We start from the raw sequence: 27,712 nt of genomic DNA on the forward strand, positions 1-27,712 counted from the left end.
CCCTTGGAGGCTGTAGCCATCCGTGTTTCCTTGGGTCGTACCATCACTGTTTGTTCTCTGTACCTGTCCCCTGGAGAGACACAAGATCAATCAGATCTTGATGCTCTCGTTGAACAGTTGCAATCTCCATTTCTAATCCTAGGGGGATTTTAATGGACATCATCCCCTCTGGGGAAGTGCTATTATTGATGGGAGGGGCCGATCAGTAGAGCGGATGCTCTCTGATCACAATCTTTCTCTTTTCAATACTGGTTCTTCCACTTACTTTCATGCACCTAGTCAGTCCTTTACTGCTTTTGATCTCTCAGTTTGCTCCCCTTGATTATTCTCCCATTTTTCATGGAGGGTTGACAGTAATCCACTAGGCAGTGATCATTTTCCTGTCCTTTTGAGAGAGACTGGCCATGGTCGATGCCACCCTACCCGCGTGCCCCGGTGGAAGCTGGATCAGGCAGACTGGTCCACTTTCACTGCTCTCGCAGAACTTGATCCTGCCATCGTAAATCAGCCATCGATAGATGACTGTGTAGCAGCGGTAACTGACTGTATTACACATGCAGCTGCTCAGTGTATTCCTAAAACCTCGACACATTTTCCACAATATCCTCATCCATGGTGGAATCCTGCTTGCCACTTAGCACGAAAGGCTCAAAAGCGGGCCTGGGATACTTTTCGTAGATATTCCACACTTTCAAACCGGGTTGCTTTCCAACGGGCCCGTGCACATGCTAGGTGGGTAAGACGTCAAAGCCAGAAGGAATCTTGGTTTAAGTTCACAACCAGCATATCTTCTACCACCAGTTCCAAGATCATATGGGACAGGATTCGAAAGGTTAATGGGCACTACAATTCTGTCCCCCTCTCGATCTTACTCTCTGATGGTCAGGAGGTGACTGATGTTCGGAACATCGCTAACACTCTAGGTGAAAGCTTTTGCCGGGTATCTAGCACATCTGCTTGTTCCTCCACCTTCCTGGCCATCAAGACTCGGGCAGAGCGATCACCTCTTTCCTTTCGAACTGACTGTTTCTTTGACTATAATTGTCCCTTTACCCTGGTGGAACTAAAAATGGCCCTTCATCGGTCTGCCAGTACGTCTGTTGGACCTGATGATATTCATTATGACATGCTGCACCATCTATCTCCTGCTTCTCTTGATGTCCTTCTGATTGTTTTCAACTGGATCTGGCAGGAGAATATTTTTCCTGATGCCTGGCGCCACGCTATTATTTTATCTTTCTCTAAGCCAAGGAAAGATCCCAAGATTCCTTCAAACTACCGTCCAATTGCTTTGACGAGCTGTCTCTGTAAGACATTAGAAAGGATGGTTAATTCTCGTCTTGTTTGGTTCCTTGAATCAAACAACCTCCTCTCGCCCACCCAGTGTAGGTTCCGTCGACAGCACTGCACCACAGACCACCTAATTCGTCTTGAAACATCTCTCAGAGAAGCCTTTCTGAACCGCCAACATCTTGTATCAATATTCTTTGACATAGAAAAGGCTTACGACACAACATGGAGGTATGGCATTTTGCGAGACCTCCATACATATGAATTACGTGGCCATCTACCCATGTTTATTAAAAAAATTTTTAATGGACAGGAGATTCCAAGTTCGTGTGGGTTCGACACTTTCCTGTTCTTTTGTACAGGAATTTGGAGTCCCTCAAGGCCGTGTATTGAGTGTTACACTCTTCAGTATAAAGATAAATGCCATCACTGAACAACTCCCTCTCACTGTTCTTGACTTTCACATCTCATGTCAGGGGCTGTATGTCGACGACTTTCACATCTCATGTCAGTCGTCAAACATGAGATATATTGAGCGGCAACTACAAACTGCCCTCAATTGTTTCTTTATTTAGTATTTGTACAGAAGTGGACTCTGGCTGGCAACGGCTTTAATTTTCTCTCTCTAAAACCGTATGCATGCACTTTTGCCGTCAACAGGGTATTCACCCTGATCCTGAACTTCATATCGGTGAAGTTTTGCTGCCAGTGGTCCCAGAGACCAAGTTCTTGGGGCTTATCTTTGATCGTAAACTGACCTTTATACCACACTTAAAGCAGCTTCGGGTCAAATGCACAAGAGCACTGAACATCCTCCATGTCCTCTCTTCTACCAGTTGGGGGGCAGATCACTGTTTAATGTTAAAGGTGTATCGTGCTCTTATTCGATGACCGAAGAAGGTCGAACGTTGTTAAAGCTCTTTTAATATTTTCTGTGAGATATAAGGCAACTACAAACTGATCAAAACTCGACTATGGATCAATGGTCTATGGGTCTGCCAGACCCTCGGCCTTAAAGATGCTGGACCCCTTTCATCACCAAGGACTTCGACTCTGCACTGGGGCTTTCTGTTCCTCTCCAGTTCAAAGCATATACATTGAACCTCATGAACCTTCTCTACACCTTCGCTGTTTGCAACTATCTTTACAATATACTTCGAAACTTCATTCCTTACCAAAGCATCCCACCTGGAAATGTGTTTTCCTTCCTCGGTGGGCAGTACTTTTCAGAACAGGCGATCTGTCATTGCTCCGTTTGGCCTTAGCCTCGAGGCAATTGGATGAATTGGGTCTGTCCTTGGATAACATTGCAGATTCCACAGGTTGGCCCATCCCACCATGGCTTATTACAGCCCCCAAATGTGACCTTTCTTTCAGTCACCTAAAAAAGGCAGATACTCCAGATTGGAAGTACCATCTTTTATTCAATGAATATCTTTCAAACAATCATTCAGTTCCCATTTATACAGATGGTTCCAAATCAGGTAATTCAGTGGGCTCTGCTATGGTTTGCAATGGGTCAGTAGTTGCGCGCAGAATCCCTTCTACAGCTTCTGTGTTCACTGCTGAACTGTATGCCATATCTCTTGCCCTGGATCATATTGCCCCTGAGCAGTACTCCAACGGCACTATTTATACTGATTCGTTTAGTTGTATACTTGCCTTGGAATAGCTACACGTTAGCTCATATCCTATTCTCGCTGATAATCGAAACCGACTGGCCTATTTCTGATTAGCAGCTACTTCAATCCAGTTTTTCTGGATACCAGGCCATGTTGGTATTCGTGGGAAGGAGCTTGCAGACATGGCAGCTAAATATGTCTGCTTCAGCACCATCACTCCTATGCCTATTCCGTACATGGACTATGGTGTTGTCTTCAAGGCTTGGCTCCGTGCCAGCTGGCAGTCCACTTGGAGTGAGCAACGCAACAACAAACTTTTTCAAATCAAACCCAAAATTGTACTTTGGCCGTCTAGCTTCTATTAGGATAGGAAGGAGGAAATTGTTCTAACTAGATTGCGCATTGGTCACAGTTTTTTAACTCATCGTTTTCTTTTATCTAGAACTGTTGCACCAATGTGTAGTTTGTGTAACACCCAAATCACTGTAAGCCACATTTCACTTTCTTGCCATCGTTACGACTCTCAACGACGGCACTTTTTTAAACATGTTCTGTTTCAAGGTTTGTCCGTAACATTATACAGTGTTATTGGTGATGGTGACACTGTCCACCTTGATAAAGTTTTTAGTTTGTTAATGGCCATTAATCTTTTTAATGCCATTTAAGTGTTTGATATTTATTCATTATACCTTTTCAATTGTGGTTCCCTTTTAAGAGTCTCAATCTCTCTAGTTCAATTTGAAATTGGAAAATGGCCATAACATTAAATAACTTGACATCAGGACTGGATAGGCCAACTTCAGGTGACTAACGCTGCTGTTTGAACTACCCGTTAGTCGTCCTGGTGAGTTGTTATTACAATTTTGCTGCATGTCTTTTAAAAGTTTTATTAGTTTACCTTTTGATAATGGCTGTTATGACACATAACCCAGAACCAGGACTGGAAAGGCCAACTTCAGTAGACTGACGGTGGTTCTTGTACTTGCCTGTTAGTCTTCCTGGTGTGTTATGATCATTACCATTATACTACAGAAAGTCCTTTACATCTTCTCTTACTCAGCTTTCTCTCTTAACATTGCAGAATAGGTGTCAACATTGGTTTTATGCTTTTTCTGTTTTTCAATGCTGTTTTGTTTTACCTTCATTTACTTTTATGTATTTTACTACATTTAACTTATTTTTACCTTTTTACCAGTCGTTTGGTGCAGATAGCCTAGCTGCTTTATGCCATAAAACACTAAATCAACCAATCAACCAGCTTACTTTGTTACAGTAAATAGAATACTGCACTGTTATAATTATACTCAAATAGATTTGTTTGTTTTTATATTCTGGTTCAGTTGTATAATGCATTAATAAAATAATAAGAATCAAACTTAGTTAAAATTAATTTTGTGATGCTATTGAGTGAGCTGTGAGAAAAATTTTCTTTATCACATTGTATTTTCTTATTGAAGACAAAAAAAATTGATTAAAAGCAGAATTAAATTTAATTACAAATGAAAGTAAAGTACAATATTAAAAAACAGCCTTTTAATGTTGAAAACAATATTGTATTTTGAAATGTAAAAAAAATACACATTTATATTTTATATTTGTAAAACTTACTGTTCATTTTTGGCCCATTATAAGTATAGGCAGTGGAGAAAAAATCTACCAAAAAGTTATCAGTATTTCACAAAAAATGCTTAAGTTTTATGCAATGGTTATGAAAAAAACTCTTCAACTATAGATTTTAATTTGACAAAACTTTTTTTATGCTTGTATAATATTTAATTGATAAATGAGATAGAAAGGATTTGCAACTTGGATTCACAGAGTATAAGCATACATGACCTCAAGAGTTAGAAAACACAACTGTGACTGAATAACATGGAACTAATGTTTTACACAGTTCAAGTTATAAAATTTGATATGAAAATCTGAATTCAAGCTTATAATGTCAAACATTACAACCTAAAGCTTTTAATAACACTTCATTACCCAAACTGAAAACAATGATATTTGGCTTCAGTTTGTAAATCATTTATATTCTTGTACCTTCCATGGTAACCTACTTATAATTTGTAATCATGGTATGTAACTTTCATCAGCTTTCATTCTGAAAATAAAACTAGTAGATAAAATTGTTTGAATCTTTAGAGGAATATATTGAAAGATACGTAATTTCAGAAAAATGAAGTACTTAATTTTGTCATTTTTTACTATTTCTTTCAAAAATTAACAACTGTTTGTTGTATTTATTTGCATTCATACTCTGAATAGTGGAAGTACAAGGTGATTAAACGTAAAAATACTTTTTTATCATCTTGCAATTTCAATTTCATTTGCATAACTTTTAAAATCTCTTAAATGAACGTCAAGTGTTTTTTTAAGGTAAATATTTATATTTTATTTATAATATTACTAACTTTAGCTATTATAATCAGTGTACACTATAATGAAATATTTCAAATTAAGAAATAAAAGTATGTACATATCTCTGTATCTCTTCACTAAATAATCTTAAAATATCTCTTGGTGATATTTATAATTTCAGATCTTTAACTTTTGACATATAATTTGTTTTTGTTTTTTTGTGTGTTTTTTTCCTGTCCTTTACAGTTCATTAATTTCAGTACATATCAGCTAGTGTCCTTGAGTGAATATTATTTTGGGGGAGATGTGCAAGCTCTTGGCAAACCAAGGCAAAGTTTAGGTTGTATGTAGAAACAGTTTAACATTTCAAATGTAAATTTGGAAACACAAGTAATACATAATTAGCTAAAATATAAAAGTAAAACCCTAACATAATTTAATAGTCTATCAAACTAATATGTATAAATGGGAAAATGCTTGAGTGGTTTAACACACTTTATAATAAAAACTACTGTATGTCAGTTTTAAAATAACTGTTAAGAGATTGTAGACTAAGATTGGCTCTTTCTATTGATTACAAAGATGTATTTCAATGTAGCTTTTAATCTCAAGCCTTTGTATAATAGGTGGGCATAGCTACTGTCAGGAGTGACATCACACATATATTGAGTAAAGTTTGTTTTCTGGCTCATTTAACTGTACTGGCTGTTCTCAATTCCTGTTTGTTAGTACATTGGCTTTTATACCATACAAGCTTAACATCAGAATAAACTCTACAGAGAAAGGTGTTTTTGTATTTTTTTAAATTTAATTGTATACTTTGTAACTTGATGCCAAACACTGAAGATAACATGAAAATAGTAGCTATTTTAATATGATTGGTTGGACATGAAAACCTAACTTGCATCAACATTTATTATAATTTCTTATGCGATTTATTTTTCTTTATATTAAGTAGTTTTTTTTTGTTTTCTATAACTGTTGACCATTTTATTATTGTGGGATGTTAATATCATTTAATAAGATGAAGTTCAGGCATTGTTACAGATTTCTCTAAGATATTTTGTGTTTTTCTAACCTTTCTAGTAACACCAGGCTTGGAAGTTTCCTGGCTAGGAGAGGAGCAACATCATGAATGGGCAACAATGGGGTTTATTCATGGTATAGCTGTTAGCACTAGAATATGCCATGCTTTGAGTAATCCTGCTTGGATTTCACTTTTATTTAAGATTGTTTCTGGTGCTCAACAGACTGTTAGTCTATCTACTCAGGTTGGTTCCTGTGATCTTTCTGTTGTTTTATATTGTTTATTAAAAAATGGATATTTTAAAGTGGCAACATTAAACTACTGTTTAAAGTGCATTACAAAAAAGATAGTAGTTATTGGCTTAAGTAATGTACAGCTGGTATAATAAAAACACTAGGCTTCTGTATACTGAGTAATCTAAACTATAGGAAGTTATTTTTCAGAATATTTTAGAATTAATAACTAAAAGTGCATAATCTAGTTTCCTTAAGTAAGATAAAAGTTGTACATTTAAAAGGTTGCATCATTACAGATTTTAATGGTCAGAAGATAGTCTGAATTTCATAAAGTTTGTGTGTATGTGTATTTTAATTTTTATTTCTGTCGGTTTCTACTGTTTTTCTCTGTTGCTCCTGTACCATTACCTTTTTACAAAGTATTATTTAATACCGTTGAAAATAAACAAAATATCTGAAATTAGGTGTGTTTTTTCTTATTATTTAGTTTTCAAGCTTTTGTTGCTTGGCATTAATATAACTTCTTTGATTTACTATTGAATTCTATACTTAAATGTTTTATTACTGTGTAAAAAATTGAAACTTCTGAGATAAAGCTTTTAATTTATACTACCCTTTTTCTTGTCAAGATTCAAGCCTTGAGGCTACTGCAAACAATTTTACCATCTTGGATTCAGGATAATTACTCAGCAGAAAGACACACAATTGTAACACAGTTGTTTACGTTGTTGGGTCAGACTCTAGTGTCTTGTGCTTCAGATCCTGCTCTTCAGTCTGTAGGTAGGTTGTAAAAGGGCTATTTTCATTCATTTGATTCATTCCACAGGGTTTACTGTAGCAATATTTGTGTGTCGTTAACTTTTCACCATATGTTAGTGGAGTTACATTTATTACTGAGTTTGGATATGAGGGTCTTCATATATGTGAAAGTTGAAGTCAAATGAAGTGTCTGTGTGTCTAATTAAAATACGTTAATAAAATACTGAAAAACATTATCTTAACTTAAATGTTTTAACTGTGAAGAGAGAGGAGAAAGAAAAGCATATTTTTTTCTTTAACAGTTTTTTTCTGTAATTATATTGCCAAATTTGGATTTATTTCATGAGGTATTAAGTAATTTCCCTGAATGGAGTATGCGTCTTTTGTTGTTGGCATTTATCATATGTGCATAAGTTCTACATTGGCAGTACAATACGGATGAAACTCATTATGAGAAGGAGTCTGTGGATGAATGGGATTCAGATAAATGAGATTCTACAGTACATTCTCTGTTTTTCATTGTTTGGAGCCAGTAAACAATTTACTTTTTTTTTCTGGATGAGAATAAATATCAAATTAATAATGTTTTCTGACAAAACAGTATTAAATTAAACTTAAGAATTTTCATAAATGCTATATGAGATTCTCATTTTTAAGTCCTAACAGACTTGGAATATCTAGTAGATGTGCTTACACTTAGCACTACTTTAGCAACAGCTGCAAGACAACTTGTATTCTTTAACCTTTGAGTCAGTAAGTGTGAGGCTAGGTATGTAAAAGTAGTTAGCATGCCATACTGTGGATCTGAAGGTTCTTGTTCTGTTGCCAAATTATGTTGTCCACTTTGGGTACATTATAAGAGGAACAGTGAAATCTTCAATTTATCCTAATATGAGAATTGTGACATTTGCTCATGAGGTATTTATTTCTCTTTAATTTATTTATCACTCCTCCAAGAAATACTTAATTTAACATAAATTACTCATTAAGTTATAGTTATAACTCAAGTAAAGCATACTTTTTATAGCCTTCAGTCATGAAAGAGTCATGAAATAGAAAATCAGACACCTCTTGCCATACCTACCTGTCATGTCCTCTCCTTAAGAAGTTACCCATAGCTCTCTCTAATGTTTAGTACCATGTTATTTATGATCAATAGAAAGTTTTACATTTTAATATATCAAATGATGTGTTATATTACATTGTTTTTTTCTACTTAAAATTGTCTATTTTGTTCCCAGTTCATACTTTATTCTCATGCATAATACATTGATGAGCTCACTGACTTTTTATCAGCTCTTATTGAATAGTTAGAAAGCCAGAAGAATTTTGGTAGTTACAGGATATTTTGTGTTTATTTTTTATTATCATGTGTTTTGGTGCATAATTCAATTCAATAAAAAGTATTTACTGTAGTAGTACCATTAGTATAAAAAAAAAGTTGGGTTAAGTTTCTTCAACAGTTGACAGGAAAAAAAAAAAACAATACCCTTTGTGTCATATTTCTCATGCTTATGTTTTATTTGTTACCGTAAAAGCAACTGAAGTGTAAAAATTAGAAACTTATTAGATTAGATCTGGTAATATAAAGAAAAATTATAATACAAAATGTTCATGATGTATACTCATGAGTAGCTCTTGCATTATGTAGTGTGATAGGGTAATGTTATCTGCACATTTGCAAAGTGATTTAAAAGTTGTGAGGCAGGATTATTAGTTCAACACATTTCAGAGGGCAGTAAAATAATGAAATTTAAGCAGAAACATATGTATCATGTTATGAGCTGCATGCTATTTAGGATAAATAAATGTAGTCATGTTACAATTTGAAGTTATTCTAGGAAGAAGAAAAGGGTAATTTATTTTGTACTTTTTATAGTGTTTATGAGGTTGATAAATTTGATCAACCTCCTTTAATATTATGGTAGAAAAAATAACTGATGAAATAGGTTTTAATGAGAGAAAAAAAGTTTTAAGTTTACTTTAGGTGTTTTATAAAGTATGCAAGTCAAATTGCACAAATTTTGGTGAAGCAAAGTATCAATGTATCTTTATTTCAAGTGGGTTTTTTGTCATCATGAAGAAAAGTATCCTTTTGTATTTGGAACAATCCATATATTCACTGAGAAAATTTTTGTCCACAAAATAATCTTAATTTTTATTGGAAGCTTGGGAAATTTTGTGATACACAAATCAAAGTAGAAGTTACAATATGGAAACTAAAGGTCATATTAGGATCATGAACTCAACCAGATTGACAGAGCCAGCAATGAGAGAGTTACTTCAATATTTTATAAGTTTGGTTGCAATTAAATTGTGATCAAATAAAAAATAAAATAAAATAAAAAATACATTATGAATATAGTATTATTTCTGTAAAGGCATATTTTTAACAAATCCATATATTTTATAAACTGTAGTCAGTAGTTTTTCACTTTTTTTCTATAATTCTGGAATCACTGAAAACTATAGAGGAATGCCTATTTTTGGTGTTAAACATTGTTAGACTGGCAAATTGGGATTTTTAAAACTTTAGTGTCCAGAATAACCGTATGAATATGGGTGGGTTAAAGTGTGCATGTCACAACTTTTACTGATTAAGCTATTATCATTATATGCCAATAAGCTTGCCATCACAATTTTATTGATAATTTAAATTTACTATTATCTAGGTTTTAATATCTTAATTTCAAAATAAAATATTCAAATAAATTCTCCTTCATCATGCCTTAGAGCCAAATGACTTTTTGTTTATATCGTTTATTTTTACCTTCTTGTATAAGGATATCAGATATTGTTCAACCAGTTAGAAACACGTGCAATTGGTACTTACAAGCCAGAATTTAAAATTTTAGTATCTTATTTTACTTGTGATATAAATATATTTATTTAATGCATATTAACATGTCTCTCCCATATCCCCTGTCTCTTAGAAATGTCTGTAATTCTTTCTGATATTGCTATTGGACACCTTATTAACTACAGAATGAGCAATTTCAACTGTATGAGTATCTATGCAGAAATGGCTCGTTTGGGTTGAGAAAATATTTTACGTAGAAGAGCGAACAGCGTTTCGACCTTCTTTGGTCATCGTCAGGTTCACAAAGAAAGAAAGAGGTAACTGATCGGAAGCTGACCACATGTTTGGAAGGGGTTGTGTAACTGAGTGTCGGAATGTAGAGGGCGGTGTTAGATGTTTGAATATATATACACCCAAACGAGCCTTTTCTGCATATATATTTCTCTTCAAGTGGGTTTTCTTGACATCACTGATGTATGAGTATCTGTTTTTTTCTTGGCAGTGAAAGCCAATACTCAGCATGAGAACCTGATGTGTTTGGACTGAAGATACTTCTTTGAGAAGTAATGAAGTTTTTAATGTATTTAAAAATTAGTTAGAAAGTCAAGTTAATTATATTAGTTTTTGGACATTCTAATTTAGTGGCTGAAATATTTCTTGTTCTCTAGAATGTACAAAGGTATCATATATTGCAGCATAAAAGTGTTGTTTTGTGGGGTTTTTTTTTTTTATAACTGAATATTATTCCAAGAAAGTTGAGTCTCAAGATTTATTGAATTGATCTATTTAGAAATACCAAACAATCCTCTTTGTGCATTCCCCCCCCCCTGTAAACTGTAGTTGTTTTGGTAATGTATTTAACAGCCGAATGTCAATACCTACAAAATGTACAAGATATAAAGGGAAATTCAAGATTCAAATCATAAAATTTACCAAAAAGAGAAACAGATGTGTTGAAAGTAGGAAATTTGGCATAAATGAAAAACTTATAATGATTGGTGGAAACAGATAGGGGAAAATTCAAAATCTGTCAGGAATGAAATGTTCTGTTCATGGATGAAAAACTTGTTCCTACAATGAACTTCAAACATGGAATGGGTTGATAGAATTGATCTATTTAGACTCGCAGAATAATACTTTGTTTTGAAATGAAGGAGTGCATTGTGCATTCTAGTTATCATTTTAATGATATATTCAACAGTTGAATGTCAAAATGCCTCCAAAATATTGGATATATGAAGGAAAATGTAAGATACAAGTTATAAAATACCTTTAAAGACAAACAGCTGTGCAGTGAGTAGGAAATTTGGTGAACACAGATATGGACTTTGAAATTTCCCTAAGGAATGAAGTGTGCTGCTTGGGAACAAAAATTGGTTTCCGACATGAATTGAAAATATACAACCTCTTGAAGTGGGTTGATGAAAACTGCAAGACTGGTTTGAATGTAAAAAGAAATCAGATTATGCTACAAGCCAAGGCATGGGCCAAGAAGAGAAGTATTTCTGATTGTACTTCTCAGTGGAGTTTGTGTAACCATTTCACAAAGTGGCACAACTCAGTCCTACAACAGAAAGCATTGCCTTTCCAGAGATTGGGGATGATGATGATCTTACAGAAAAATGTGACATCTACAACAATTAGCCTGTAAATGGGTGGCCTTAGGGTGTGCCTCCCCCTTCCCCTCCAAGAGTCAATCAGCTGGTGCCATTGGGCTAGGATCAACCAAATACCAGTATTGGGCATTGTCAGTGGGTGTTGTGGACATGATGCTGGTATTTGGATATAGTGCTCACAAAACTCTGGCATTGCTACAGTTTCTTTGTTTGGCATTATAGTGTGTCCCCTTGCAGGAATCCAAAATAGATGAGGTCAACAAGCACTGAAATTTAGTTTCTTTAATATGGATACCCCAATCCATGAAAGAAAAAAACTGAAAAAGAAATTATTGGAAAACGACCGTCCATAGAAGATTCAGTTACACAGTCACCATCACATTCAGATTTTATGCCTCGATTTCTCATCCTTCATTCAATATATGAGAAATCCTTAGGGCAGATGTCTCTCTTTTTCATTCAGAATGGGTTAGAAAGGCTTAATGGTTCCTCTAAGTCAGTTAGGAAGTTGTGCTCAGGAAACATTTTGGTGGAAACATCTAAACTACAACCCAACAAACTCCTCTTGAAATCAAAGGCATTTGGGGATATACCCTTTGAGGTTACTCCCCATTCTACTTTGAATTCCTGAAGAGATGTTATTGCTGAGAGGGATTTAAAGAACATTCATGAGTTGGAGATTCTTGCTGGTTTCTCCAGCCAAGGCATTTCTCTGGTGCACCATATCTCCACTTGTAAGAATGGAATAAGTCTGCCTACAGTTGTTCTTACTTTGATGTGTACATTGCCACGTCCACTTGTTACTATCCAAGTAGGATACTTCAGCTGTAAGGTACACCCATATATTCTAAATCCTCTTTGATGTTTCTAATGTCAGCAGTTTGGTCATTCAGAGGCTTATTGTTGTGGCAAAGACCATGATGCCTGTGAGTGCAAACTGGAACCTCACTCTGTTAACTGTTGTGGTTCCCACCACTCTTACTTTTGTTCTTGCCTTAAGTGAATGAAGGAGAAAGAGAAGGTTTAGTATTTAAAAACAGTGAACAATATTTCCCACCCAGAGGCTCAGAGGTTACTGTCCTCCACTCCATCTCAGACATATGCTGCTGCACTGTGTTTCACTGCTACAGTGGGAGTGCAGACAGATATTTCAGTGTCTCTATCAAATTCATTCTCTAACCACGTGAAGAGTCTTTTGCCTTCTATGGTTAAAAGAATGGATGAGTCAACATCAACTCCTATTTCTGTTTCCACCATTCCTTCCAGTATCTCCCTGGATCCAATTCCTTTGGCTCTGGCTTCTGGCATGTGCTTGGGTCCATCTTCTTCTTTGGCTCTGAGACGTAGAACAAATATTTGTTCGCGTCCTCAGTTGCTGTAATCTTTGACCTGTCCACTTGACCCAGGAGTAGGATCCATGGAGGTCGACAGACCTCCTTATACTAAACAAAAACAGCATGGTTGAAAACAAAAGGCCACTTTGATGTAGCAGAACTGTTGAGGATTATGTTCTGATGTGGGTATAATTGAGTCTTTGATTGATTTGTTTCATCAAGGAAGCATTTTTGAAATCTTTCAATATGGTCACCTTTATGTAGTTTTCTGTGTGCCAGAATGATGGATGAATGCATAGAGGGGTGGCATTACTAACCGACCATAACGTACCTGCCCTGTCTTTGACACTCAATATACCCTTGGAAGCTATGACCAATGTCTTTTCTTGGGTTGTATCTCACTGTTTGATCTCTCTGCCTGTTTTCTGGAGAGACCTATGATGAATCATGCCTTGATGCTCTCATTGAACAGTTGTCATCTCCCTTTGTAACCCTGGGAAACTTTAAAGGATGTAATCCTTTACGGTGTGGTGCTGATATTGATGGGAGGGAGCATATCTTGTCAGATCACCACTTTTTTTTCTTCAATTCTGATTTATATCTGTTTTCATGCACCTATTGGTCTCTCTATCCACTCTTCTTCACTTGTTTTGGAGGGTTGAGAGTGACAAATTTCCTATCATTTTGAGGGATATTGTCTGTGGTCAGTGCCATCTGACCCACTTGCCTTAGTGGAAGTCAGACCAAACCAACTGGCTCTCTTACACTGCTCTCTCAGAACTTGATCCTGTTGTTCTCTGTATGCCATTGATAGAGGAATGAGTGGCAGCAGTGACTGACTGTATTCTCCAGGCAGCTGTTCAATCTATTTCTAACTCTTTGGCATTTTTTTTACTGTATCCTCATCAGTGATGGAGTTCTGTCTTCTTGCCAACTGGCATGGAATGCTCAAAAATGGGCCTGAGATACCTTTTGTAGGTATCTCACCTTTTCAAACCACACTGCTTTTCAATGGGCTCATGCCCATACTTCGTAGATAAGACATCAAAGTCTGAAAGCATCTGGGATTAAGTTCACAACCAACATCTCTTGTACCACCAGTTATAAAATCATACAGGATAAGATTTTGAGGATCAGTGGGCAGTATACCTCCCTCCACCTTTTGATCTTGCTCTTTGATGGCCAGGAAGTTTCTGATGCCCAGAGAATTGCCAATGTTCTCAGTGAAAGCATTTCTTGTACATTCAGCATTTCTATTTTATTCCCCAATCTTCTTGGCCATCAAGTCTCAGGCAGAGCAGTTGTCCCTTTATTTTCAGGCTGATCATCAATAGAAGTACCATCTTCTGTTTGCTGAACATATTTCAAACCATCCTTTCATTCCCATTTATTCAGATGATTCAAGATCAGGGGATTCTGTAGGCTCTACACAAGACCTCCTCTACAGTTGCTATGTTTGCTGAACATATTTCAAACCATCCTTCCATTCCCATTTATTCAGATGATTCAAGATCAGGGGATTCTGTAGGCTCTACACAAGACCTCCTCTACAGTTGCTATGTTTGCTGCCAAATTCTATGCCATTTTTCTTGCCCTGGATCATGTAAAAGCTATGCAGTACACAATTGTACTATTTATACCAACTCACTTAGCTCTTCACTGGCCCTATAATTGTTTCATGTTAGTTATCACCCTCTTCTAGTCAATATTCAAAACTGACTAACTAATTTATCTTCCACTTTTACCCATAATAAGCTGTGTTGATATTTACATGTACAAAGTTGCTGACACCACAGTTATGTCTGTCTGCTTTGGTGCTACCACTGCTATGCCTGTCTCATATGTTGAATTGGAGTGAGCAGCATGATAAGCTTTTCCAGATTAAATCTTCTGTTGTTAGTTGGCTGTCTTGTTTCTCTGAGGATTGGAAGGAGGAAGTTGTTCTACCAAAGCCATGTATTGGTCACAATTTTTTAACTTTTTTTTTTTTTTTATCTTGGACTAATGCACCAATGTGTGACCTTTGGAACACTTAAGTCACAGTGGCTCACATTTTACTGTTATGCTGAATTGAAATGATGGCACCATTTTAGATGTTTTTCCATGGGTTTACCCATGATGATGGACAGTGTCATTATTGATAGTGACACAGTCCACTATATGCATTTTCAAATTTTTAAGGGCCATTGATCTCTTAATTCTATTTAATGTTTTTGTTACAATTTTGGCCATTATTTTGTTTTAACCTTATTTCTTTTTCAGAGTTATAATCAATATTTTTTTTATAAGTTGCTTAGCTTAGATAACTTTGTTGCTTTGCATCAATAACTGCTAAATAACTGACAAACCATAATTTTTACTAGGCAATTTTTTTTCTTTAAGATAAGTAGCCATGATTCAAAGAGAAATAAAATATTAATATTATTATTAAACATAAACAGATGTACATTGTTATAAGAATGAGACTATATAGGGTAAGTAATTGTAATTGTTTGTCATAATCATTGGTAATTCTGAAAAAAGTGTTTTAATTTTTCATATTCTTCTACTTTTGCTACAGTTAGTATTAAGACAGTAAGAAAGATAAATATAAAACTTCACCAAAAACAAATTTTGATAATTTTAGGAGGCTTTAAAGGTTATGTAGATGAAATATGAAAACTAAAATGAAAAGTAATTTTATTACTATCATGAAAGTAACCTTTAACTCAGATTAACTCAGCAAAAGTTTTGTAAATTCTCAGACATAGCCCTAGTTGATTTGTGTGTGTGTGTGTGTGTGTGTGTACAAGATATTTTTCACATTTACTAAAAGGCTTCTCATGTTTGATGAAGTTATACACTGAATTCAGAATTATGTGCATTGATTCTCTAATAGGGACTGACCATGTATGCATAAAGATAACAGTTTGAGTCTGCTGTTTGGATTATAATGTAAAAATAAATGGCAAAGACTGCTACTGATTAAAGGGTTGTTAAAGTTGTGTCAGTAATGTTAAACTCACTAAAACAGTAAACCTAGAAATCTAGAGTAGAGGAGTGTCACAGATTTGATATGGTTATGAAATTATTGTACTTTGTCATCATTCTTCTGTGTTTCTTGGGAAGGAACTACTTTTTTCCCCCTACTATTTGATTTAAAAAAAAAATTTTCATATGTTTATCAACAATAGTATTTGTATTTTGCAAAGACATATCTTTGGGAATATTAAAATATAAGACTAATATTTTGAAAACATTACATCTTTTAAATTAATTTGTATTGAAGTAAAAATTAACACAAGTGATTACATTTTTTTCCTTATACTTTTTTTGTTGTCTAACATGGACTTGCTTTTAAATTGTTTTTGGACAGATATTGTAAGAAAAGGGAAACGTATGGCTCGAGCAAGAGTGTCTTTAACAGCTTCTCACTGCAGCACAGTAAGTGAAGAATGTGTATTCTTGATACGACAGTTGCATCTACAGTCTGCTTGGAATATTTGTATTAATGACTTTCTGTGTAGTCAGCTGACTCAGCTTTCTGGCCAGATACAGCAAAGTATTGTTCAGGTAAAATATTGGTTTTTACAAACCATTTGTAGTATGTGACTGATTAGATGCTGTTTCTATTGACTCGTACTTAACATAGTTGCTGTTAATGAGCTACTAAAACAGTGAAAAGTGTACATGTTTTCATACTTATTTGAAGCATTCAGGGTTTACTGATTTAAATTTTAAATATATATAATTTATTATACTTTATCAGATTGTCACAGCCACATCATGCATTACACGAGTTATCTTACTGATACTATTTTTGAATTAAAATTTTTCATCTTTTTGAATTTTGAATCAGTACCTTAATGCTCGTAGTTCATTCCATTCTCATGATCAAACTTGTTTTTATAGCATTGAGATTATGTTTTAAGTTTTAGGTACTATATTGTTTTATGTAGCATCTTGTCGAAGTACTAACATATACCACAACAAATAGTTAAATAAATAGAAGTGTTAAGAATTATCCTTTATTATTTTTGCCTTGTGTACTAACATGGTTATTCATTGGTCAGACCTGATGACCACTTGCATAAGTACTTTTAGATCAGTTCTCATGTTTTTGTGGTAATATTTATTTTGAAAACATTTTAATATAAAAAGTGTAATTGCTTTAGCAATCAGCACTTGGACATGGGATATCTGTAATGTTACCATTAGCTTAATAATTGTGCTACAGTAATTTCAAGTGTCAAACATATACTTCTGTATTAGGATCATCTTAATTTGGTTTTGTAATAAATTTGAATCTTTATAAATTACACTTTATGGTTACATAAACATTAGCGGAAAGGGGAAAGTTTGTTTGAAGTAAAATTCAATTTTAGCAAGAGATAAGAATAAATTATGTGTTTTATTTCTTTTTAATTTCAGGTTGAAGAAAATATTTTCCACAGTGGTCACATTTTTAACCTGGCAGCTTTATCAGTGTTGGGTGGGGTTGATTCTCGTTTACGACTTGGTGGAACAGCACTACATATGGATGATGGTGTTGGTACTGTGGCACGAATATCACCCACTGGGAAAATCATTGTTTATAACCATCAAAAACAAGTTCTTATCAAATATCCACTTAATCAGCTTAATCCTGTAAGTTTGTCAAATATAATTTATTTTAGCAGTATATTATTGTTAAAGATATAAACTTCTAAACATTTTTTAAATGAAATAGTTCAGCATAAAGCTGTTGTGGCTGCTAAAACCATGAAAAGATAAAATTAATATTCATACAAAATAAATTTAAGTATGATTTGTGATGCTTAAGACTTTTACAATTTTGTTTCTTCTATTTATTTGTAACTTGAAATAGGATATTCAGTCAGACTCAGTGTATCAGCAGAATCTAGGAAGCTATGCTTCTAGTAAGCCATTTTTAAAATATATTCAAGACGCTTTCTTTTTAAAAATGTTGTAAATTGTCAGACATTAGTATAAGGAAAGTACTTTACTAGTTAAAAATTTTCTGTCTTGTATAAAATCATCACATGATTTCATTACTGAATACGTAAATTATATAGCATTAAGTCTTTTACAGCTGTATTGTACTATGAGAGAAGCAGCTTTTAACAGTTTCCAAGATCACAAGAAAAAAAAAGTACCATGTTATTATCAAGAGTAACTTTAGAAGTAGTGAAAAAGAAGAAAACAGTAGTGTAACATTAAAGATGTAATTTTTATAACTATTACTTGTGTAAATTAAAGTATTTGATGTTGCAGAAAGGAATAGTTTAATTCAAACTTGCAAATTTTATCATACTGCATGTTAAATTTTATTGTGTTCAGTTCATTCTTTAATTTAAAAAAGTTGTATTTTTAAATAAATTGATAAAAGTATTGTATATTTTTTCTTATGACTTAAAAGACTATTAAAAGGTTCTTCCACTTCTTGTATGATGCCATTGTAAAAGTTAGTTTTTTTCAGATTTAGCAAAGCCACTTAAAAAGCAATTTTTATTTTAATCACCTAACTTACTATTAAAAATGTCTTTTATGTTTTAACCCTCGTTAGTGTTTATTCCTGTTCTATACAGTGAGATATTTTGTTCTACTTTAAGGTACCTGGTTTACCTTTCAACTTGCATAAACTACCACGTACAGAAGAAATGATGGTAACATGGGCATCCTTGATCTGTCAAGCTGTAACTCCCCCCAGCAAAATAGATACTGATGCAAGAGCAATGATGACTCACAGTACTTCTTCAGTAGGAAGTGAAGGTATAACTTTTGTTTGTTGCAAGATTGTCTAGCATGAAGACATTCTTGGGCATCATCTTTAAAAAATCTTAATGTTATATTCTTGTTGAAAGTTTGCATTGGTAAGTATAGAATACTAATTACTATCATGATTGGGATTGTTTTAAGCACTGTCTGAAAGGAGTGGTATATAGTAGGTATAATCAGGGTTGCAAATGTTTATTTCTATTGTAAAATTGGCCATTCATCCACTATTCAAATCCAGTGAAAAAAATGTTTTGGTGGTATTACAGAAAAGAGATGAAGTACTAGTAGACTTAATATGAGACTGTCTTGTCTAGTTTTATTATGAATAACATCTTTTAAGTGAAAGTAAAGAAAAATGTATCAACCATAATATGTGTACTGTACTCAGTGTTGGCAAGGCCTTTTTCCAATATGAGTGCTCATTTGACTTGCTGGGATGTTAGAGACAGAGTAATGGTTGAAATACTATTTATATTATCAAATTGTTTGAATACAACTGTTATGGTGTGAATTAGATTTATAAGTTTGTGAAATGATGTTAGTGCTAAACTTAAATCAGCAAATGAGGCTCATTAACAGATATCCTATCTATCACAAAACTTCTTTTGAAACCAGTTATCCAAATACCTTTGAAATACTCAAAGTCCTTAAGATGCAATGGTGGATTGTCAAATGAAGATTCTAATATATACAGTCATTATTCTTTTACATCACTTTAATGTATTAAATATTACACTTCTGAGAATAGTTTGTCTTCTGACAATGTTATTTTCCATCTGGTTGTGCATTACCATACAGAATACATAAATTTTGCAAAGTATTACATTCATTTTATAGCTTTCATACTGAGCATTTATTGTTATATCAAAGAGCTTACTATTAAAATAATCTAAAAAGATTATTTTACTTCTGTTAAATTTTGGCATTATAAGACATCTTTGTACTTAAATGCAGTTCATAGTTTCTGTTCAGTAAACTTCAATAAAAAGAAAAACATTCAACTTTTTATCCTACTAGTCTTATGCATTATTTACCATTATAATATGGAACTGTACACTGTCATTCTGAAGGCATTGCTCATAAAATTTCTACATTTATTTAGAATGTCACAGATATGTATGTTTAGCTGTTTTAAATCAAGATTATCTACATTAAAATGGTTTATGAATATTTTAATTTTTGGAGCTATGTTTTGATTGATGAAGATCACCATTTTTTGGCAGTATATAAGTACTTTCACAGTGGCATTCCTGACACCACGAAGCTATTTTAATTTACTTCAGGGGTGTTTTACATTATTTGTTGAAAATAATAAATAAACCTCTTATTTGTTTCTTACTTAATTTCTAATATTTTAGGCTCTGCTTCATGAGGATATTATGTAACTGTAAAGTAATCAGTTATATAGTTGGTTTATTCTTTTGTTTGGGTCTGACTCACTTGAGTGCATGGGCTCACTAATACACTTGCACACTGCCATACACACAGTTGCATATGCTGTTATTATTTTGTTTATAGTCTGAATTAAAATTATTGCATGTAATAACCCTATCTCCATTTCATTATGACATCACATTATTTCAACCTTTAAAGCTATGGGAAAGTCTTTTAAACGTGTTATGTGTTTTGTGATGACCTAATTATTTGGAGGCCTACATCAGTTCTGGCTGTTCTCAAAATGTGCTATTACTTCAACAAGCAGTGTTCCTTTCCTTATTGTACACTTTATCATCACTGTGGATTGTTCACTGATCTCTACTAGTGCCTCCTTATTAGTCAGTTTTACTAAAAAAAAAAAAAATTACAATGCATACAAATTCTCAATTGTATTAGTTTGCTTGAGTATTAAAAAAAGTGTAATAGGAAAAGCAGAAGTTTATGGATGAAAATACATAACATCCAACGAATGGTCAATAAGTAATTTCCTCCAGTGAAAATTGATTTGCACAATTATTGCTTCAATATTTATTGGAATTGTGGTTCCTATAGGCCAGGGACAGTCAGTGATTTTTTTTTTATACTTTGCATTTTAAACACAAGAAACTTCAGGAAATTTCACTTTCACAAACAAATTGGGAAAAGCCAACAAATTTTGTGATTTGGTGTTGTTGCTAAGACATGGTGAAAAAATAAATTTTTATATGTGCCTAAAATGCCATACAAGCTATTTTTTGTACAGTTTGAGACATCGAAGATTACACACATAGACAGTAGCTAGGTTCTTTTATAAAAAGAGCGTAACGGCTTTGTCTAGTTTCCCTAAAACTAGGTCATGGAGGAATATGTGTAATTACAGAATAAAAGCCCTTAACAAGTAACATATTTGTGTAGGAAAGATTTTAAAGATGTTAAAATGAAAATAGACAGTTTAATTGTTTCAATAAAGCCTGTCAGTTCAAAAATCGAAGACAATTTATGCAGCTTTGGTGAATTAAAAAGAAAATTATCTGAATTACACATATTCAATTAGTTAAAAAACTAATAATTTACTTAATAATCTGTACTTTTAGCAGCTTTTCATAACACTTGGTGAATGGTTGACCAGCCAGGTTTAGGTATAATTTTGATTCCAATTGATCCAGGAAATGTATCAGTTTGCATTGTTTTGCTTCACTGAATTGAAAATTTTATGGGGTGTCATGCTTTTCAGAATCTATTAGAAGGTGACAACCTTCAGCTCTCACAGCACTTTACTACATATTGGAATTGGAAGTTTAGTTTTTCAAAAGTCTCACTCACAGATTTTTGAAATTTTCTGTTTTTTTTTTTTTTTTGTATAACTCTATAGTGGAGGTTAGCAGGAAATATCATTGAATTAAATAAGAGGATGTTACATAAATTTAAAGGAAATTGAAGATATTGATGCCTGAATTCATTTTATTGTAAATTTGTATTTCTTGAAACAAAAAAAACACACAAGTCAAACTGTTTATTTTTTTCACCACTTAAATTAATATTATTTTATATATGACCTTTAATTTCTCCCTGTAAAGCATGGTATAAGGTAACTTTTTATTTTTTCATTCTCATTTAAACTAGTGTCCTTTCCTAATCAAAATAAATAATGAAAGGAAGTCTAGTATCCATTTATGTCTCAACATCCATTTCTTGGATTTATTCTTCATCCCTCGTACCCTTCTTCATCACTCTCTTGTTACCAGCTTCTGAATCTGGGTCCTACTAGAATTTGGTTTCCTTTTGCAAAGCTATCTGTCGAATGTGTGTGTTTTTATAGACAGTAAAAGCTAGTGATACAAGTGCTGATATTTGAAACACATTCAAAGGAGAGCCTGTGTTGAGCCAGGAAGTGATAAATTTTAAATTTATTGTAATGCATGTAAAATTGTCATTTCTTTTTTCAGGCTGGAAAGTTGATCTTTGTGGATGCAATTGCAATAAAAATATAATTAGGAGCATTTTTTGTTAAGGCCAATTAAAAAAAATTGGCTATTGGTTTGAAAGTTCTTTTTTATGAATGAAAATTTCCAAATGTTGTCACTTTTTTTTTACCTTTGGTTGAAATATTTTGTTTAGTGTAGAAATTGGTTTAGTTCAAATTGGAGAGTGATACAAAAGCCTTTGAAAATATGGCTAAAGTGAATGATGAATTTAGTTAATAAATCTCAACAATTTGTTTGTTTCACAGCAGTCATAACATAACATACATAACATTATGTATTGATCATGTACTTGTCTCAAGATTAGCCCCAATTTTTATTTTTCACTCACTCAGATAAGAAATGGAAAAGAGGTTGATTTGCTTGGCATGTTTATTGATAACTTTAACAACACCAAATTTAAGAAGGCTTCAACTTAGTACTTTTTATGTAGTCATTACAATTTTTAAGGTTAAACTGTCAACAATACTACACAATGACATCAATTTTACTGTACGTAATCAGAATCTGAGTGATTGTGCACTATAATTATCAGTAATTGGTGATTTCCAGTTGTGACAATTGGTAAAAATAGTAATATTGTTTGGTTATTGCAGTCTGCAAAGCTGGATTGAACACTGTTGATGAAAAAGAACTTGTGTGCATCTTTCACAAGTGTAAGACTTGATGCAAGCTTGGTGTCATTTACAAAAAGTTAAAGTAGTATTCTGATTTAAAATAGTAGTCATCTGTATAAAAGCTCAAATAATCACTTTATATAGAATTTTATATATGAATTCCCTTACACTGATACAAAAAGTTTGAATACTAGGTAAAATGATGGCATTCTTATTAACCATTTCACCATGAGCTTTGTATAATATACACAAGTTCATATACAAATTTGCACATGCTAGATATTTATCCTATAACATTTTATTATGCATGTGTATCTTTATAAAATTTGGTACGATTTTAGGAATGATTCTAAGTCTTTTGTACATGGAAATTCAGGTTTTAATGAAGTATTTTTCTAAAGATTTGTTTGTGAAAATATTGAATTTGTTTAGTTGCTAATCTGAGTGGGAAGTGATTTTAATATCAGATCTCTGATATTTTTTGTGTAATCTTTAAAACTTCCTAAATATATTTCAGACATTTGTTTTCAGTAAAACTTTATGTATGTTATTTTCTCTATCCTTATTATTTGGGTCTGTCAGTTGGACTGACCTCATAACCACCATAAACAATTAGGAAATAAATTCTTTTTATTTTGTTGTTGTTCCAGAAGGACTACATATTATAATATTTGGACTAAACATTTGCATTTTCATAACTTAACTCTCGTAACATGATACATTTATTATTTTTATTATATTGACTTTCCAGTCATGTCTAGTTAACATTATAAAGTTGCATTGACATGGAGCACAAGCACTCATGTTACCATATCCCAAGATATAAGACTGACCTTTAGTCTATACAAATTAACCTGTGTTTGTTGTGCTTTTGTGAACTACTATTGGTAAAGTAGTCACATTTCAGTCATTTGACATTACATACATACACAGGTTATTACTATTTGCAAATAAGTTTTTTTTTGTTTTTAAAAAAAAGAAGTATAGCAACCAATTATATCTTTTAGTTATGACAATATTTGTACTTGCTTGTTGCTTGCTGTACGTTATTGAGCTTTTTCAAATTTTGCTTATGGAGGATTTCAAACAAAATTTTTTAAGGCTTTGTACATACATTTGAATGAGCAAAAAATCATAAATTACTATGTATATGCCATAGAATTCTATTATAGTTTATTAAGTTTAGTAATGAAGCTGTATTTTGGTCTAAAAAAAGGATATGAAATTTCAACAGATTATAGACATAACCTACCTCCTTGAACTCTTGTTTTGAAAGAACTAGATGGTGTTCATACACATGAAAGTGGCTGAGGGAGACATTATGAACTTTCAGTTGGTTTGACCCATCATATATACAAATATAAACACGTAAGGGAATGTTTCCAAAAGTGGAAAGAGGTGAAGAGGGCCACTGTTTGGTTCATTATATAAGAGATATCCCAGTTAATCAGAAAGATAGGAGGTTCTTATTTTATATTCTAGGTTGTTAATGTAAGTATTTCAAGTTCCTAGTTTGTATAAAACTATAGACTTTGTAATTTGACAAAAGAAGCATCTAATTTGAAATAGTGGGGCATTTGGCATACCACGTGACACAAAAATTGATGTTTTAAGTGTTTTTATAATATTTTAAATTAAGAAACTGAATAATGTAAAATACTAAAATTTAAATTAAAATCTATAGTCTGGTACCAAACTGGATATAAGTCAATAAATGTGATGGCATGGCCTTTGTCCTGTGATTTGTATCAATAGGGTTAATGAAAGTGCATTTACTTCAAATCCATGGGCATTCATAGTGACATTTGTGGATTGTACATGACTGATAAGTGTTTGTAAATTGGGGAATGTCTATTCATGGTTTTTTCATAAATTTTGCTCAGTTAATAAACTCTTAGATCATTTTATGAGTGTCAAACTTTTAATGGATCTTTTGATTATAAAGAGCAACATGGACTACCTATCAGGCACTTTTTCAGTACTGCTGGCTTTTTTGGGGCCCATGAGCTCCAGGGTCCCCACTAATTTTGAACCCTGCAATATATGTCAAACAGTATACAAGATGGTAGGGACAAGAGAAAATAGACTAGAAGTAAAGGTGAATATTTGCAACTTACAATTTTGACATTATTGTGAAAATGTGGGGTTTTAGGCTTTGGAATTAGATAATTATTGTTTCAGACATCCTGCAGTGCTAGTATGTTCAAGTACAGGTAGTGTGTTAGTGTATTTCATTCTGTATACATCCAAGTGCTGTAACAGATTGAATACAATATGAGTTCTTTTGGTAAAAGATTTATTTAGTAGCAATTTCTATTTAACTCTTTCCTTATAGGTAAGGGTCAGAGGGCATGTTATCAGGTTTCTAGAATAATGTTCAAAATTTTATTAAACTACTATTTTATAAATATGTTTGAATACATTTGATATCAAATTGCAGTTTATAATTCAGATATTAGTATTATACATTATTTAAATCTTAATTCAAAAATAAACAACACAAAAACCCACTAAGTAGTGATTTTTGTGTTATGTGGTATATTGTCTTCTGCCTTGGCCTAGATTATATTTTATGATGCCCATACTACACCATCTATAGTTTTTGATAAATTATAAATACACGTTATCAATATGGACAAGCAAGAATATAAAATAATTATCCCTTATCTTTTCTCTTAAGTGAGATACCATTATATTTAGCAAAGCCATCATAGTAATTCTGCAGCATAGTAATTTTGTAATTTGTTGTTGTTCTAAATTGTGTGTATATATAATGTGTCTACAAAAAATTTTTTACATTCTCATTATGTGAAATTCAACAAGGCTGAACAAATACGTTGCATGATTACAAAATTTCATAATATTGTAGTAGTGATCATTGTTTTCCATTTTTAAATTTATTGCTCAATGTTTTAAGAAAACAGAAATTTAATAATTTATACTTATATGTGTTTTAACTAAAATGTCACTGTTAGGTCACAAAATACTGGTGCATTAGAACCAAGAATAATAAGACATTTGTACTTTGTAAAGACCAGTTTTATACTATTCAATACAGTAATGTGAGCAGCATGTGCTTTTCTGAATTACAACACTATGTAACATAATTTTTACTTTTTCTTGTTCCTAGGCAAAAAGTGTTATTTTCTAATTGCTTATGCCTAAAGTAAATGGAAAAGACCTATTTTTCTCTTCAAACTTTGCTTTTGTGACCTGGGTAATGAAATTTTCAAACTTACCCATTTTCCAGAATATTTTAGGTAGATTCAGTGCTGAGTAGCTGATAGAGAATTTTCTCGAACTTTCTAGAATGTTATAGAACTTATGAGAATTTTCTAGAACTTTCCATAGTAATATATATATACAGGGGCTTACCACTGCAGTTTAGTTCTAGCTTTCTAAGTGAACACATAGACCTATCTGATTTTATCAGAGATGGCATCAAGAAGCTACAAGCACTTTCCAGATGCATTCTGCTACGTATGTGGCCAGTTTATCAAGACGAGCGAAAAAGTACTCTGTGACAGCATCTGCTAAAATTTGTGAATCCTATAAGGCATATTTCAGCATGCCTGTTGGGGATTAAGACAAATCCTGAGCACCTCATTTTACCTACGAGCATTGCAAAAAAACTAGAAGACGGACAATTTTTGCCTGCTGGAATAGTAAGATTTTATATTATACAAATTTTAAATCTTTTAAAATTTAAATATCTTTTAATTTTTTTTAAATTTCCAATAGTATAGAAACAATATTACATATAAAATATTTTGCATTAACCTTTTACATGTTAGTTGTGGAGGAAATAAATTTATTTTTCATAATAACAATTTTATCTTCCTTTTTTGCAGAATGATACAGAGGGGAAAAGAGAGTCATGAAGTTCGCTATTTCAAGAATTTGGCGTGAACCCACTGACTGCTCAAGTAATTCCTACTTCTGCATGGTGGACCTTTCCAAATGTTGGGCTGACAAGAATGCATCTGTTATCATGTATCTGGACCATCCATCATCCATTGCCCCAGTGCCACACTGCCCTGAGCTCCCTGTACCCAATCTGCCAGAGAGAAAGCAGCCATTTTTAGAAGAGAGCAGCAAATCAGAAGAGGAGGTAGACATTGAAGATCCAGATTACAATTTCAAAGGTGCAGCTGGTGAGAAAAACCCATACTACCCTAACCAAAGAGATTTCAATGACTTGATCAGAGATCTTGGTCCAACAAAGTCGAGTGCCGAACTTTTAACATCTAGGCTCAATGAGTGGGATTTGTTAGATGAAAGTGTGCAAATCGAAAGTCAGAGGAAGCGTCACCGACATTTTTCAAGCTTCTTCACTCGTCAATATGGGCTTTTCTTCTACCACAATGTATCCTGTCTGTTTGAGGCAATTGGAATTGCCTGTAACCCAAACAAATGGTGCCTCTTCATTGATGGCTCATCCAGAAGCTTCAAAGCTGTGCTGCTCTATAAAGGGAATAAGTATCCTTCTCTTCCCCTGGCTTATTCAGTGCACCTCAAAGAGGAATACAACAGTGTCAAGACATTGCTAGAAGCTTTAAAGTGTAATGAGTATGTCTGGGAGGTTATCGGAGACTTCAGAATGGTGGCATTTCTGATAGATCTTCAAGGAGGCTTTACCACGTTTCTCTGTTATCTTTGCCTTTGGGACAGCAGGGACACCACAGCACACTAAAACAGGAAGCATTGGCCACAATGGACCAAGTTCTCTGTGGACCTCCAGAAGGTGTTGTTCCAACCATTGCACGTAAAATTGGGTCTTATGAAACAATTTGTCCCAGCTCTTGATAAGGAGTCTGCAGCCTTCAGGTACCTTAGACTTCTTTCCTAAGCTGTCTGAGGCAAAGGTCAAAGCTGATGTCTTTGATGGACCACAAATG

The 27,712-nt window shown here is 33.4% G+C and overlaps 1 protein-coding gene across 11 annotated transcripts in view; it reads left to right on the forward strand.

The window, feature by feature from the left end:
- Positions 1-27,712, forward strand: part of HERC2 (E3 ubiquitin-protein ligase HERC2) — a 310,355-nt gene that overhangs the window by 127,416 nt on the left and 155,227 nt on the right. For all 11 annotated transcript variants that reach the window (XR_013030890.1, XM_076512164.1, XM_076512152.1 and 8 more), the window contains 5 exons: positions 6,357-6,541; positions 7,163-7,313; positions 16,398-16,594; positions 17,453-17,668; positions 18,634-18,793. Coding sequence is in view for 10 of the 11 variants with exons in the window: in XM_076512164.1 (XP_076368279.1) it covers positions 6,357-6,541; positions 7,163-7,313; positions 16,398-16,594; positions 17,453-17,668; positions 18,634-18,793 (909 nt within the window). In the remaining variant the exon portion in view is untranslated. The remainder of the gene's footprint in view (positions 1-6,356; positions 6,542-7,162; positions 7,314-16,397; positions 16,595-17,452; positions 17,669-18,633; positions 18,794-27,712) is intronic.

The sequence above is a fragment of the Tachypleus tridentatus genome, chromosome 1, assembly GCF_004210375.1.
Source record: "Tachypleus tridentatus isolate NWPU-2018 chromosome 1, ASM421037v1, whole genome shotgun sequence".
NCBI classification, from domain to species: domain Eukaryota; kingdom Metazoa; phylum Arthropoda; class Merostomata; order Xiphosura; family Limulidae; genus Tachypleus; species Tachypleus tridentatus.